The sequence below is a fragment of the Capricornis sumatraensis genome, chromosome 19, assembly GCF_032405125.1.
Source record: "Capricornis sumatraensis isolate serow.1 chromosome 19, serow.2, whole genome shotgun sequence".
Lineage (NCBI taxonomy): Eukaryota > Metazoa > Chordata > Mammalia > Artiodactyla > Bovidae > Capricornis > Capricornis sumatraensis.
The window spans coordinates 25,284,730-25,296,766 of NC_091087.1; the positions used below are offsets into that span (position 1 = coordinate 25,284,730).

The following is a 12,037-nucleotide window of genomic DNA, read 5'->3' on the forward strand; positions in this document are numbered from 1 at the left end:
AGGCCTCCTGACCTTGCAGGGTCCTTGGCCATCTCATAGAAGGACAAGGTCCCTCCTCCCCTACAGAAGGCAGTTATTAGTGGCTCTCTGTCTTCTTAGACCTCATTCTCCCCATTACTGGGCCAAGGCAAGTTGAGGTTCTGTATCTGTCAGCCTCAGTAGGTGACTTGTGAATATGAAGAAGGTGATTATAGTTGAGAGCCCCTTTAAAAAGGAGAAGGGTTCTTGGGGGAAGGGATCAGGAAGCAGAGGGAGGATGTCATGGAGACTCCCGTCTGGCCCAGGCATCACCGCATGGTAGGTAGTTCATCTCTCCTCCCATTTCTCTTAATCTCTGCTGCTCTTGTGCAGAGTCCTATGTTCTTTCTCCAATTCTCTTCCTTTAAGGCAATTGTGATCCTGTCCCCCTCTCCCTAAAACTCTGGAGATTGATGGTTCCCACCTACCTTTGTTTTTTTTTTTTTTTTTTCCCCACCTACCTTTGGATGAAGCCCCAACTTTGACTTTTCTCCAGGGACAGTTCTCCCTGACTGTCCCCGTCTCCTCGCCCCTACCTCCTTTCTTTCCAGTTGCTGCATCCAAATCCTTGCTTTCCCACCATGAATCTGTCCTGCCTCTTGGACTTTGTGTCCATGTTTTTTTCTGTCTGCATGCCCTTCCCTTCCTGGGCTGACTGGTAGACCTTTCTGAAACCCTTCAAAGTATCTCCTCCACTGCCAGGCCTTCTCTAACTTAGCGCTTCTGCTTTTTAAATACCTGGCCTGATGACAGTCATGGGTCCTTTCATATATTTATGTGTGTGTGTGGGTGTATGCAGGGAGTTTGTAATATATACATATAATAAATGTAAATATGTAGCGTAATGGGGATTTGGCCACAATAAAAATATATACTAACCAGTCGAAAGCCTAGGATATGACACTGTACTGACTCCACAGAAAATCCCTTTGATACTGTGAAGAATAGTTGATTCAGGAGTTAAGAATGAGCAGCTCAATTTTAATCAGATGTACTAGGAAACAGCATTTTCATGAATACAGTTGCAACTAAAATTGGTCACCTATAAAGATTTTAAAGGCTACATCAAAGTATACAGTCTAGATGAAAGACGGATTAATGAACCAGGAGACTGAAATAATGGGGTGGGGAAGGGAAGGATTGGGAGTTTGGGATTAGCAAATGCAAATTATTACATATAGGATGGATAAACAAGTATAGATAGTGCTGCTGCTGCTGCTCAGATGCTCAGTCATGTCCAACTCTTTGTGACCCCATGGACTACAGCACACCAGGTTCCTCTGTCCATGGGATTTTCCTGGCAATAATACTGGAGTGGGTTGCCATGCCCTCCTCCAGGGGATCTTCATGACCAAGGGATAGAACCCTCGCCTCCTGCATTGCAGGTGGATTTTCTTTAATCACTGACCCACTGGGGAAGCCCCCAGTATAGCACAGGGAACTATATTCAATATCCTATGATAAATCATAATGGAAAAGCACATGAAAAGGAATATTTGTGTGTGTAACTGATCACTTTGTTATACAGCTGAAGTTAATAACAACATTGTAAATCAGTTATACTCCAGTAACTGTTAAAATAATAATAATTTTTTAAAATACACATGGATTTTACCATTTCCTATTCACAAGGGAAGGGTGGGTTTACATGCAAAGAACCTGAATTGGTTAGGTACTTATTCTGAGCTGAATTAGTCCCTGCTCTGACTACTTCAAAGCGCTGGTTTTCTGGTCTGTTCAAAATCTACCAGCTGACTTACGACTTAGCACAGCAAATGAGATGAGGCTTCCCAAGCTGCATCCCTGATGATCGGGAAGATGCCAGTCTTACTGCATGGGGTTTATAAACCCACAGGAGCAGACAGCTGTCTCCTGTGACCGTGGTGTGTGACAGCATCTCCTGTCAACCCAGCGTTCAGGCATGGAGAGCTTGGAGGAGGTACCACGGAAGTCTACAGCACTGTACAGCAGGGCTTTTTTCTGTTTCTCCTTTTTAGATTTGAGCTGGCTTACCAGCACACACCTATGCCTGTAGGCCTCCATGATTACACTACAAGTCCAACTATGTTAAATGTTTGTCGACAGTGTTATGACGAGTGAATTAGAAAGTCAGTTGATATGTCATTTTGGTTAACACATATCAAAAATACAACTGTTGTGGGCTTCCTGTGAGATAGTTTCTCTAGGTTCTACTATGGGTAGGAAAGGTTCTACCTTTACACTGCATAAAGCTTTTGTTTGTTTATCCAAAATGGGATTTCGTATACATGTAACATCTCTGTAATCTTTATTTTCTCATTTTGTTTATTTTCTCTTAAACCTCTCTAAAAGTTTTTCATAATTTTTAGTTTAAGCTAACAATGTTGGAGGTAGGCTATGGCGTGGAATTTGAAAGCCTGGGTTCTGGGTTCACATCAGCCTTTGTCTGTTTATTAATTGGATGAATTACTAAGCCTTCATGCCTCACCTTTTGCACCTATAACACAGGGATAATAATACCTTTCTGAGTTGTGGGAAAGATTGAGTGATTCCATGTAAAGTAGTTAAGACAGTGATTTTGCAGGGGATGTTGACCCTATGAGTGCAGTTATCATTAAAGCAGGTCCTTGGCTTTGTCTGGGATCTTGAGACACTGGACAGCAGTTGCGCACTGGCTGGAGGGAGCGGGTGGGGGGGCAGGGCTGGCGGGGCCTGTTCCTCACCCCGCCCCTCTGCCCTGTTCCTCTCCCAGGCTGCTGCCCTGTTGGCAGATCACCTCCCAGGCCTCCCTGGCCCTGAGGGGTGCACAGATGCGGATGGTACCCCAGGAAGCTCCTGAGTCAGTGCAGTGCCTGAGCCCTTCCCTGGCCAGCCGGAATGCCAAGGATGTGCTTCGGAGGAAGCACAGGAGGAAGAGCCGACAGCACCAGCGCTTGATGGCCCGGAAGGCCTTGCTGCAGGAGCAGGGGCTGCTGAGCCCACTCGGGGAGCCAGGACCCTCCCCTCTGCCTATGCTGCCCGGGGCCCCGCCGGGCACAGAAGTGGCCGGCAGTGCCAGGCAGCGTCCGCGGGCTGAATCTGAAGGTGCTGGGTGCAACAGAAAGCCAGCCCCCAGGGACTCTGCCGGCCCCTTGCCCAGCAAGTGCGTGGCCATTGACTGCGAGATGGTGGGCACGGGACCCCGAGGGCGGGTGAGCGAGCTGGCCCGCTGCTCCGTGGTGAGTTACTACGGCGAGGTCCTCTACGACAAGTACGTCCGGCCTGAGATGCCCATCGTGGACTACCGCACGCGCTGGAGCGGCATCACCCGGCAGCACATGCGCAAAGCCATCCCCTTCCAGGTGGCCCAGAAAGAGGTGAGGGCAGGGCAGGGGCTGAGCCCGGGTCTGAGCTAACACGTAGCCACTGGAAGCAGAGAGACCTTGGGAACCTTACTAAGCTTCTTCTGGGTTTCCTCTCCATAGGAAAGGGTGAGTAGAAATCCTGCCTTACCTGCATGGAGCGATTGCTGGCTGTCCCACGTGGTGGTGTGTGTGGAAAGGCTGTGCCTTTCCCACAAGATGGGAAGCAGCTTACACTCTGCATTTTCTTCTTCTGTTATAAAAGTACTACGTGTCTGCATAAAATGTGTAAGGCCCTTAGTGCTGTCACCTCCAGGTGTTAATATTTTGGTATTTTTTTATGTTAGTTTTTCATTGCTTTGTTGTTGTTCAGTCACTAAGTCATATTCCCACTCTTTGTGGCCCCATGGACTGCAGCATGCCAGACTTCCCTGTCCTTCACCACCTCCTAGAGCTTGCTCAAACTCATGTCCATTGAGTCGGTGACACCATCCAGCCATCTCATCCTCTGTCATCCCCTTCTCCTCCTGCCTTCCATCTTTCCCAGCATCAGGATCTTTTCTAATGAGTCAGCTCTTCCTATCAGGTGGTCAAAGTATTGGAGCTTCAGCTTCAGCATCAGTCTTTCCAATGAATGTTAAGGGTTGATTTCCTTTAGGATAGACTGGTTTGATCTCCTTGCTGTCCAAGGGACTCATTGCTTTGAGGAAAATTAATTTGTGGTTGGGGCCACACTAACATGCCAGGAACTCCCAAACACCCTTGAGCATAGGAAATGTACCTAAATCCTTATTAACAATCTTGGATTCTTGTCCCAGATCCTCTCCCTAGAGATTCTGATCCTGCAAGTCTCTAGGTCTTGGGAGGGAACTGATGTGTGTTTCTAAAAACTATCGTGCTATACAAACCTGCATGATAAATACCCTAGAGCTGATGGGGAAAATGGGGTTAGAGACACAACACTTAAACTTTATCAATGACCCCCCAGATAAAACAGGAGGTCCCAATTATGGAAACAGTGGAAGCACAGTTTTGCACAGGTTCAGTGGTTAAGGAAAGTATAAATTTACTGATATGGTGCTTTGTGAGCAAACTCCGGAAGATAGTGAAGGACAGGGGATCCTAATGTGCTGCAGTCCCGGGGGTTGCCAAGAGTCGGACCTGACTTGGCGACTGAGCTGAACTGAACTTGCCTTGATAAGACCTGGAGCACTCAGGGAAGTAGCTGTCGAGAGGATGGTGGCTTGTGCTGTGGTGGAGCGGTTAAGGGTGTTACTTGAAGTTACGGTATGGGAAGCATGCAGGTGAGCTAAGCTGGCTGGTAGACTTCTGAGATTCCCCCGTGGCTCTGCTAACCTGGGTATGCTTTCTGCATTCATTCAGTGTTTATCAAGGGCAACATCTGCATTATTCTCAAGTCATATCAACCAGGTTGGACCATTCTGCATTTTTAAACCAAGCATTATAGCAAAGCTATACTTAACATTTCTGGTTTATTCTTGGGATGAGGTACATTTAGGGAATATTGATACAAGTCATCTTGTGTCTTCCTTTTTCACAGCACATACAGTGTAAGCATTTCTTTTAAAAGGATGTTTCAAGTGAGCTGATTAGGAATAGAGGCAGCAGGAAGGCAGACGGGTGGTGACCCCCAGCTCCTAGGGGTGTCTCTTGGCCTGCCAAGAGCAGGCCCGTGCTGGATTGGCCCACACTCTGGGCCAGTATGAATGGGGTCTGCTGAGTCCTTTCACACCATGTGGCTTGTGTGTATGTGTGTGGGGTGGTGGCCCATCCCTACCACTGAAGTCTAAATGTGCCTATCCATATGCTATGAAAGCTGAGTTTAGTGATAAACCGTGTGTTGCCAGCAGAGGTGGCTGTGGGAGGCTGGCAGCAGGTGATAAGGAGATGCGAGCCCAGGGAAGAGGGTTCAAGGGGTTTGCAGGCCCGTAGGCCTGGATTTGGCTTCCCTTGGAAGGCAGGAAAGAGAGGCTCACCCTGTGCAGATGGTCTGAGCTGAGCCAGAGAGAGATTCCGAGGGTGAGAGGCGGGAGTCCTGGACAGCAGAGGGGCAAAGGGACAGAATCCAGAAGACAAGGACTGCTGCGTTGGTGCTGAAAGAGCTGTCCTTGGTCGCCTGTCTCCAGTGCCTGGCACAGTTCTGTGACTTCACCTGGCACATCTCCCCGGACTCCCTCCTGTGAGCTGAGCTGTCACTGGGCACCGCTAGTCTAGGCACACATGTCCCTGCATTTTACAATGAGCTTACATTGAGGGGCGGCGGAACAGGCCATGCGGAGCTGAACATGTACTTGGACAACATGGTTAATCCCCCAAAGGAGGGAACAGCAGGGGTCCTGGTGACAGCTGGGGCAGCCTCCCGATGTTTAAAGCTGAGACCTGCTGCGAGAGGAGCTGGTGGAAGTTGGGGGCGGAAGTGGGCGGGAGGGGATTGGGGGTGGCTAAGTCTTCCAGGCTGAGAAGAGGCTGGGCCAGGAGGAAATATGCTTGTCTGGGGTAACCTACCCATCTAAGAGCTCCTTAGTGCTCACAGCCACCCCACCAATGCGGCTGCCAGCTTTCTCATTTTGCAGGTGTGGGGGAAGCTTAAACAGGCCCCTGGTGATAGTGAGTAGTGAGTCAAGGGTCTGCATTCAAACTTTGAGCAGCCTGATTAACTGTGGGGCTCATGGTCACCCCTGGCTACACTGCCTCCCCCCACAGGGGTCCCTGGACCACTGCTCAGGGTGTCAGGATGTGGCCCTTCCTGACTCCTCTTCTGTTCACAGATTCTCAAGCTCCTGAAGGGCAAGGTGGTGGTGGGCCACGCCCTGCACAACGATTTCCAGGCCCTAAAGTACATCCACCCTCGGGGCCAGACCCGGGATACCACTTCCGTCCCCAGCCTCCTCAGCCAGCCAGGGCTCCACGTCCGGAATCGTGTCTCTCTGAAGGACCTGGCCCTGCAGCTGCTGCGCAAGAAGATCCAGGTGCGTGGGGCTGGAGGGGAGCGGGAGGGGGAGCCAGGGCCCATGGGCAGGCAGTGCGGGGCCTGCCACTTCCCCAGCCTGGTCCAGGCACTCCCGGGTATACACATAACCCTGGGTGTGTTCTCTCCACGCTCCTCTCCAGTAGGTTGTGACCGTCAGCCACCTGCTCCCAGGCTGCTCTCTTTAGATCCATCTCCCACCCAGTCCTGCTTCTGTTCTCTCGTTCACGTGTAGAATTCCACCTCTTACACCCAGGAGCGGTCAGGGGTACCTGGTCACTCTTGGTCCTCCTGTGTTTCACATTCATTATTCCATCCGCTCTGAGAGCCTTTGAATTGGGTGCAATGTATTTATTTTCTCCCTGGGACTGCGTCAAGGAGATCTTCGCTGCTGCCTGCAGACCTTCTCCAGTTGCGACGAGTGGAGGCTGCTCTCTGGTCGCGGTGCCCGGGCTTCTCAAGGCAGTGACTTCTCTGCAGGGCGTGGGTGAAGCCTGCGGCCTGTGGGATCTTCCCGGACTAGGGAATGAACCCACATCTCCTGCATTGGCAGGCAGATTCTTTACCACTGAGCCACCCGGGAAGCCCAGAATCAGGGACTTTTAAACCAGTTTTTAGATTTAAGGAAATAGGCGAAACAGATGGCTTGTGATACTGCTGGCGTTCCAGCGCTCTTCTGTGTGACTGGGACCCATGTCCTTCTCACTGAACGAGGCTGTGCACCCGTGTTCTGAGAATACACGTCCCTGGGCCAGGACCCAGAGCCCGGGGCGGCTGGCTGCCCCCCAGGACTGCGGGCAGTGACACGTGGGCTCTCGTCCGCAGGTGGGCCAGCACGGGCACTCGTCCGTAGAAGACGCCATGACCGCCATGGAGCTCTACCGGCTGGTGGAGGTGCAGTGGGAGCAGCAGGCGGCCAGCAGCCTCCGGGCGCCCCCTGAGGACAGAGAGCCCGACAGCAGCACGGACAGCAGCACGGACGTGGAGCAGTACATGCAGGACCAGTACTGGCTGGAGGACCCGGCCCAGGGCGCCAGCGGAGACGCGGGGGAGGCGCCGGGCCGGAGGGAGTGAGGGCGGAGAAGCTCCCCTGGGGAGCGGGGACCGGGAGAGCGCCTGGGGCAGGACGCTTGGCTGCCCCCGCGGTCTGAAGAGTCGGGACCACCTGCCCACAGCACAGCCCTCCGCTCTCCAGGGCTGTCAGCCCTTCCTCCCCAACTCCTGTGGTTTTGCTAATGGCACTTTATAGATGCCCGTGAAAATGGCAGGTGGGCTAGAACCCAGCAGAAGTAGGGAATGCACCGACAGATGACATCAGGCCGCCCCCACCCTCATGCTGTGCTCTCTAAAGGGATCAGGTCTCCCTCCTTGGGTGTGGTGGGTGGGGGTGTCAATATTCCAGAGTTCCCTTATCTCCACCCAGTGACCTGGGGCAAAGTGTTCTTCCTGTTGTCACCAGCTACCTCTTCCTCCAGAGTCACTTTCTAGAAAATAAACATGCCCTGAGGCTATACAGTTAAGGACGGTAAAGCAATGTCTGCAGTGCAGGAGACCCAGGTTTGATCCCTGGTTTGGGAAGATCCCCTGGAGAAAGAAATGGCAGCCCACTCCAGTATCCTTGCCTGGAAAATCCCACGGACAGCGGAGCCTGGTAGGCTACCGTCCATGGGGTCACAAAGAGTGGGACACGACTGAGCGACTTCACTTCCTAGGCCATTTTGTCCCTTTCTGAACTGGAACTCTGGCAGCAATGGAACAACAGAGACCTCAGATCACGGGGAGCTGGGTCCTCACCTGCTTGCGGGCAGGAGTCACCGGGTGCTCTTCTGGGAGGAGGGAAGGCAGATAAGCTCTGGGTGGAGGCTGGCATGTGTGTCTTGACCCAAGGCAGGCATTCCTCCTGCCCACCCAGCACTCGATCCTGAAGCAGAAGTCTGAGAAACAGTGGAGCGATTTAAACTCTGGGGCCCCTCAGCAGAATTGCCCACTGGGGTCTTTCTGTATTGAGAGCAAGACCACAGGTCTCCAGGGGTGCAGAGGGCAGGTCTGCCAGGGTTAGACTGGGCATTGACCGCTGTGTAGTGCCTGCACTTTGGTGGGTGCCCCCAGTCACTTGTGGTTGGGTGAGTGGGTGGGTTTTCTCTAAATTACTAAAAACGTTCTCTGTCAGGATTCATCCCCCACCCCTCTGTCCTTTTTCCCTAAGGACCAGTTTTGTGGTATTGGGGTACCTGAGAGCTCAAGTCACACAGAAACTCTGAGCCCCATCTTAGCTCACCACTTAATAGCTTTGGGACCTAGGCAAGTGTGTGACTTCACCTAAGTCTGATTCCTCATCCGTAAAATGGGAATAAGGGTACCACCTACCTCACAGGGTTGTTAGGCTCTGTGAGCTGTGTTTTCTTTTCTTTTTTTTTGAGCTGTGTTTTCTTTTTCTTTTTTTTTTTTTGAGCTGTGTTTCTTTAAGGATTAGTGTTAGGTTCTTCCAAGTAACACCTGAACACACCCTGGGGCCATTTGAGGGCTTTGGCCCCAAATATTTCCAGCCTTATCAGTAAACAAAGGAAGTCACAGTCACCAGCAATTGCAGATTGCAGCCCTTAAACAGTGAACTGGTGAACCCTGAGGAAACTCGGCTGAAAAGAATACCTGTCATCTAGCAGTCATTGGACTAGCCACTCCCTGCAGCAGAGCCCTGAGAACACTGAGGATGTGAAGCTCAGGATACCGGCCCCAGAGAGCTGAGGCGCAAAACAAAGGAGTGATTTCAGCTTGAACCCAGACTCTCGCATCTTCCCATGCATAGAAAAGCACTAAACTCCTTAACCTGAGATTTCTGGTTTTAAGTAGCATTGTATTTTGATGTTTGGACCACTTGCCCTATGTTTCAAAACTCCTATATAGCCTGACTCCACTCCTCGCCTGCTCAGATCAGAGCTCTGAAATGCTGCCTCCTGGGCTGCAGTCCTCATTTTGCACCCAAATAAAACTTAACTCACATCTCTCACGCTGTGCATTTTTTGCCCAGACAGGACTTGTTCTTGTGGCTATTCCAGTAGGTGGGGCACGGGCCACCGAGCACAGCTCACTCTTCCCTGTGCTGCTGCATCAATCTGAGCAAAGCAGCAGGGCCAGGGAGTGAGAGACACTCCTGAAAACATAACAGCAAACTCAGGGCTGCAGACTGTTCTGGGCGCTGGCTGAGTCACTGATCAGCTGCTGATCGGCTTCCAAGACTTTGTTCTAGGCTCCTGAAAAGCCTAGCGGATGCCACACTCACAGCTGAGCAGTTGCTTAAGGGCTTTGGGCTTTGGGCTGAGGGATGGAGCTGTTCGCATGTGGAGATGTACTGGGTTTAAAATCAGCTTTGTAAAACCGTTCTGGAATAAAACTCAACTGGAAAAATGGGTGAAATGGCCTTTTGAATCCTCCAGCCGAGGTGGGAGGGGGCTTGGTGGAGGGGTTGTGGGACCCCAGGGCACCGAGTCTTGCTGGGTGCTTTGGCCCTTGAGGTGGGTGGCTTTCAAGATGGTGCTTTGGAATGTGGCAGGAAAATATTAGAGCTACAGAATTTATGCAGTTTATTTTTTATGTAACTGCCCTATCATTTATAGAGCATAAGTTTATTAAACTTGTTTCTCTTTGAAGCTATGCACTCATTTTTTATCTTAAATTCTTTTTTTTTTAGTTTTAAATATAAAATAAACAGCTTAAAATTTACCATCTTAACCATTTTTAAGTGTAGTTAATAGTGTTAATACCCACATTGTTATGCAACTCGTCTCCAGAACTGATATTATCTTACAAAACAGACGCTATGCTCATTAACAAGAACCCCTCAGCTCCTGGCAACTACCATTCCACTTTGTTTTCGTGTGTTTGATTAGATACCTCATATAAGTGAAATCTGACTCAGTGGACATGAGTTTGAACAAACTCCAGGAGATGGTGAAGCACAGGGAACTTTGGTGTGCTGCAGTCCATGGGGTTGCAGGGTCGGAACATGACTGAGCAATGATAAGTGGAATCCTACAGTATTAGCCGTTTTGTGTCTGGTTTACTTCACTTAAAATGTCCCCAGAGTTCATCTCTGAGGTTGTAGGATGTGTCAGAATTTCCTTCCATTTTAAGGCTGAGTAACATTCATTTGGATGTACATGCCGTCATTTGTTTAGCCATCCATCCATGGACAAGCATTTTTATTGTTAATAATGCTACTGTATCTCTCCAGGACTCTGCTTTCGGTTCTTCTGGATATACACCCAGAAAAATGGGATTGCTGGCTCATGGTAGTTCTGTGCTTAATTTTTTAAGGGATCTTACGTTGTTCTACACAGTGACTGCATGTTTTACATTCCCAATGGCTACGCGAATGTCCCAATTTCTCCACATCCTCACCAGTATGTTATGTGATCTTTTTGGTAATAACCATTTTGACAGGCGTGAGGTGGTTACCCGTGGTTTCGATTTGCACTCCCCTGATTTAATGTTTAATTTTTCACGTTTATTGGTATATAGTTTATTTTTAATTCATTCTTTTTGTGTCTGTGTATTTAAAAATGTATTCATTCCACTAGTACAGTTTGATATGTTTTAAGTTGAACCACACGGAATTGCTATATCTGACTGTTTGAGGTGGTTCCATCTATGGTACGTAATTTTGGAATTCACATACATATTTTAGGGGTTTGTGAGAGCTGGATTTCAAAGGGCAGGTTGCCTGTAGGCAGAGGGATGTGACCTGCCAATGGGCCAACTGGCAGGCTATGTGTCAGCTAAGGTTGAGAGTTGTGCCGGGAGTGACTCCTTTTCCTGCTGTCGCCTGGCCCGAAGAGATCTGGGGACTTGGTCTGGCTGATGAGTGACACTAGATAAGCCTGGGCAGCATCACCACTAGGAACCCTGCAGCCCATCGCCTGGCTGGAGTCAGGCATTCCTCCCCTAGGTTCTTAGCAGTTCCTGTGTCCAACCTTAGCACACAGTTGCCATTCAGTCGCTCAGTCGTGTCCGACTCTGCGACCCCATGGACTGCAGCACGCCAGGCTTCCCTGTCCATCAGCACTCAGAGGTTGCTCAGATTCATGTCCACTGAGTTGGTGATGCTATCCAACCAGCTCATCCTCTGCCGCCCTCTTCTCCTTTTGCCTTGAGTCTTTCCCAGCATCAGGATCTTTTCCAATGTCTCTTTGCATCAGGTGGTCAAAGTATTGGGGCTTCAGCATCAGTCCTTCCAATGAATATTCAGGGTTGATTTCTTTTAAGATTGACTGGTTTGATTTCCTTGCTATCCAAGGGACTTTCAGGAGTCTTCTCTACTCTTCAGGGCTCAGCCTTCTTTAGGGAGTTACTTTTCAATGTATGTTCAAGTAGCAAGAATTTTGCATCTTCTCGTAAATCAGGGTAACAATCCTTTATGCATTTGAGGAACAAGAAATCCCCAGACAGTCTGAATTCAAAGAAAAGTTGCTCATTCAGAATGGAAACCAAAACCTCTAACTCAAATTTGAACCAAGAACAACACACAGGAACAATGCCGTACTCTTCAAACATATTTCAGTATCTGGTTTTCTTTTTGAGGTCTGTTATATGAAGCTGGATGTCTCTTGGTGAATACATTAAGAACCTGGGGAAATTCCTTTCCAAGCCACAAATTTTAGTCACAGTTTGAAAGCAAATCTTGTTCCATGTGGATCTGGGGTAGGAAGTAAGA

General features: G+C 49.7%; 1 protein-coding gene across 1 annotated transcript; it reads left to right on the forward strand.

Annotated features, from left to right (window-relative positions):
- The first annotated feature begins 2,813 nt into the window (after positions 1-2,813).
- Positions 2,814-7,632, forward strand: AEN (apoptosis enhancing nuclease). Its single transcript, XM_068991128.1, has 3 exons — positions 2,814-3,353; positions 6,128-6,328; positions 7,153-7,632. The coding sequence occupies exons 1-3, from the start codon at positions 2,814-2,816 to the stop codon at positions 7,399-7,401; spliced, it is 990 nt and encodes a 329-aa protein (XP_068847229.1). The 3' UTR covers positions 7,402-7,632.
- Positions 7,633-12,037: the final 4,405 nt, after the last annotated feature.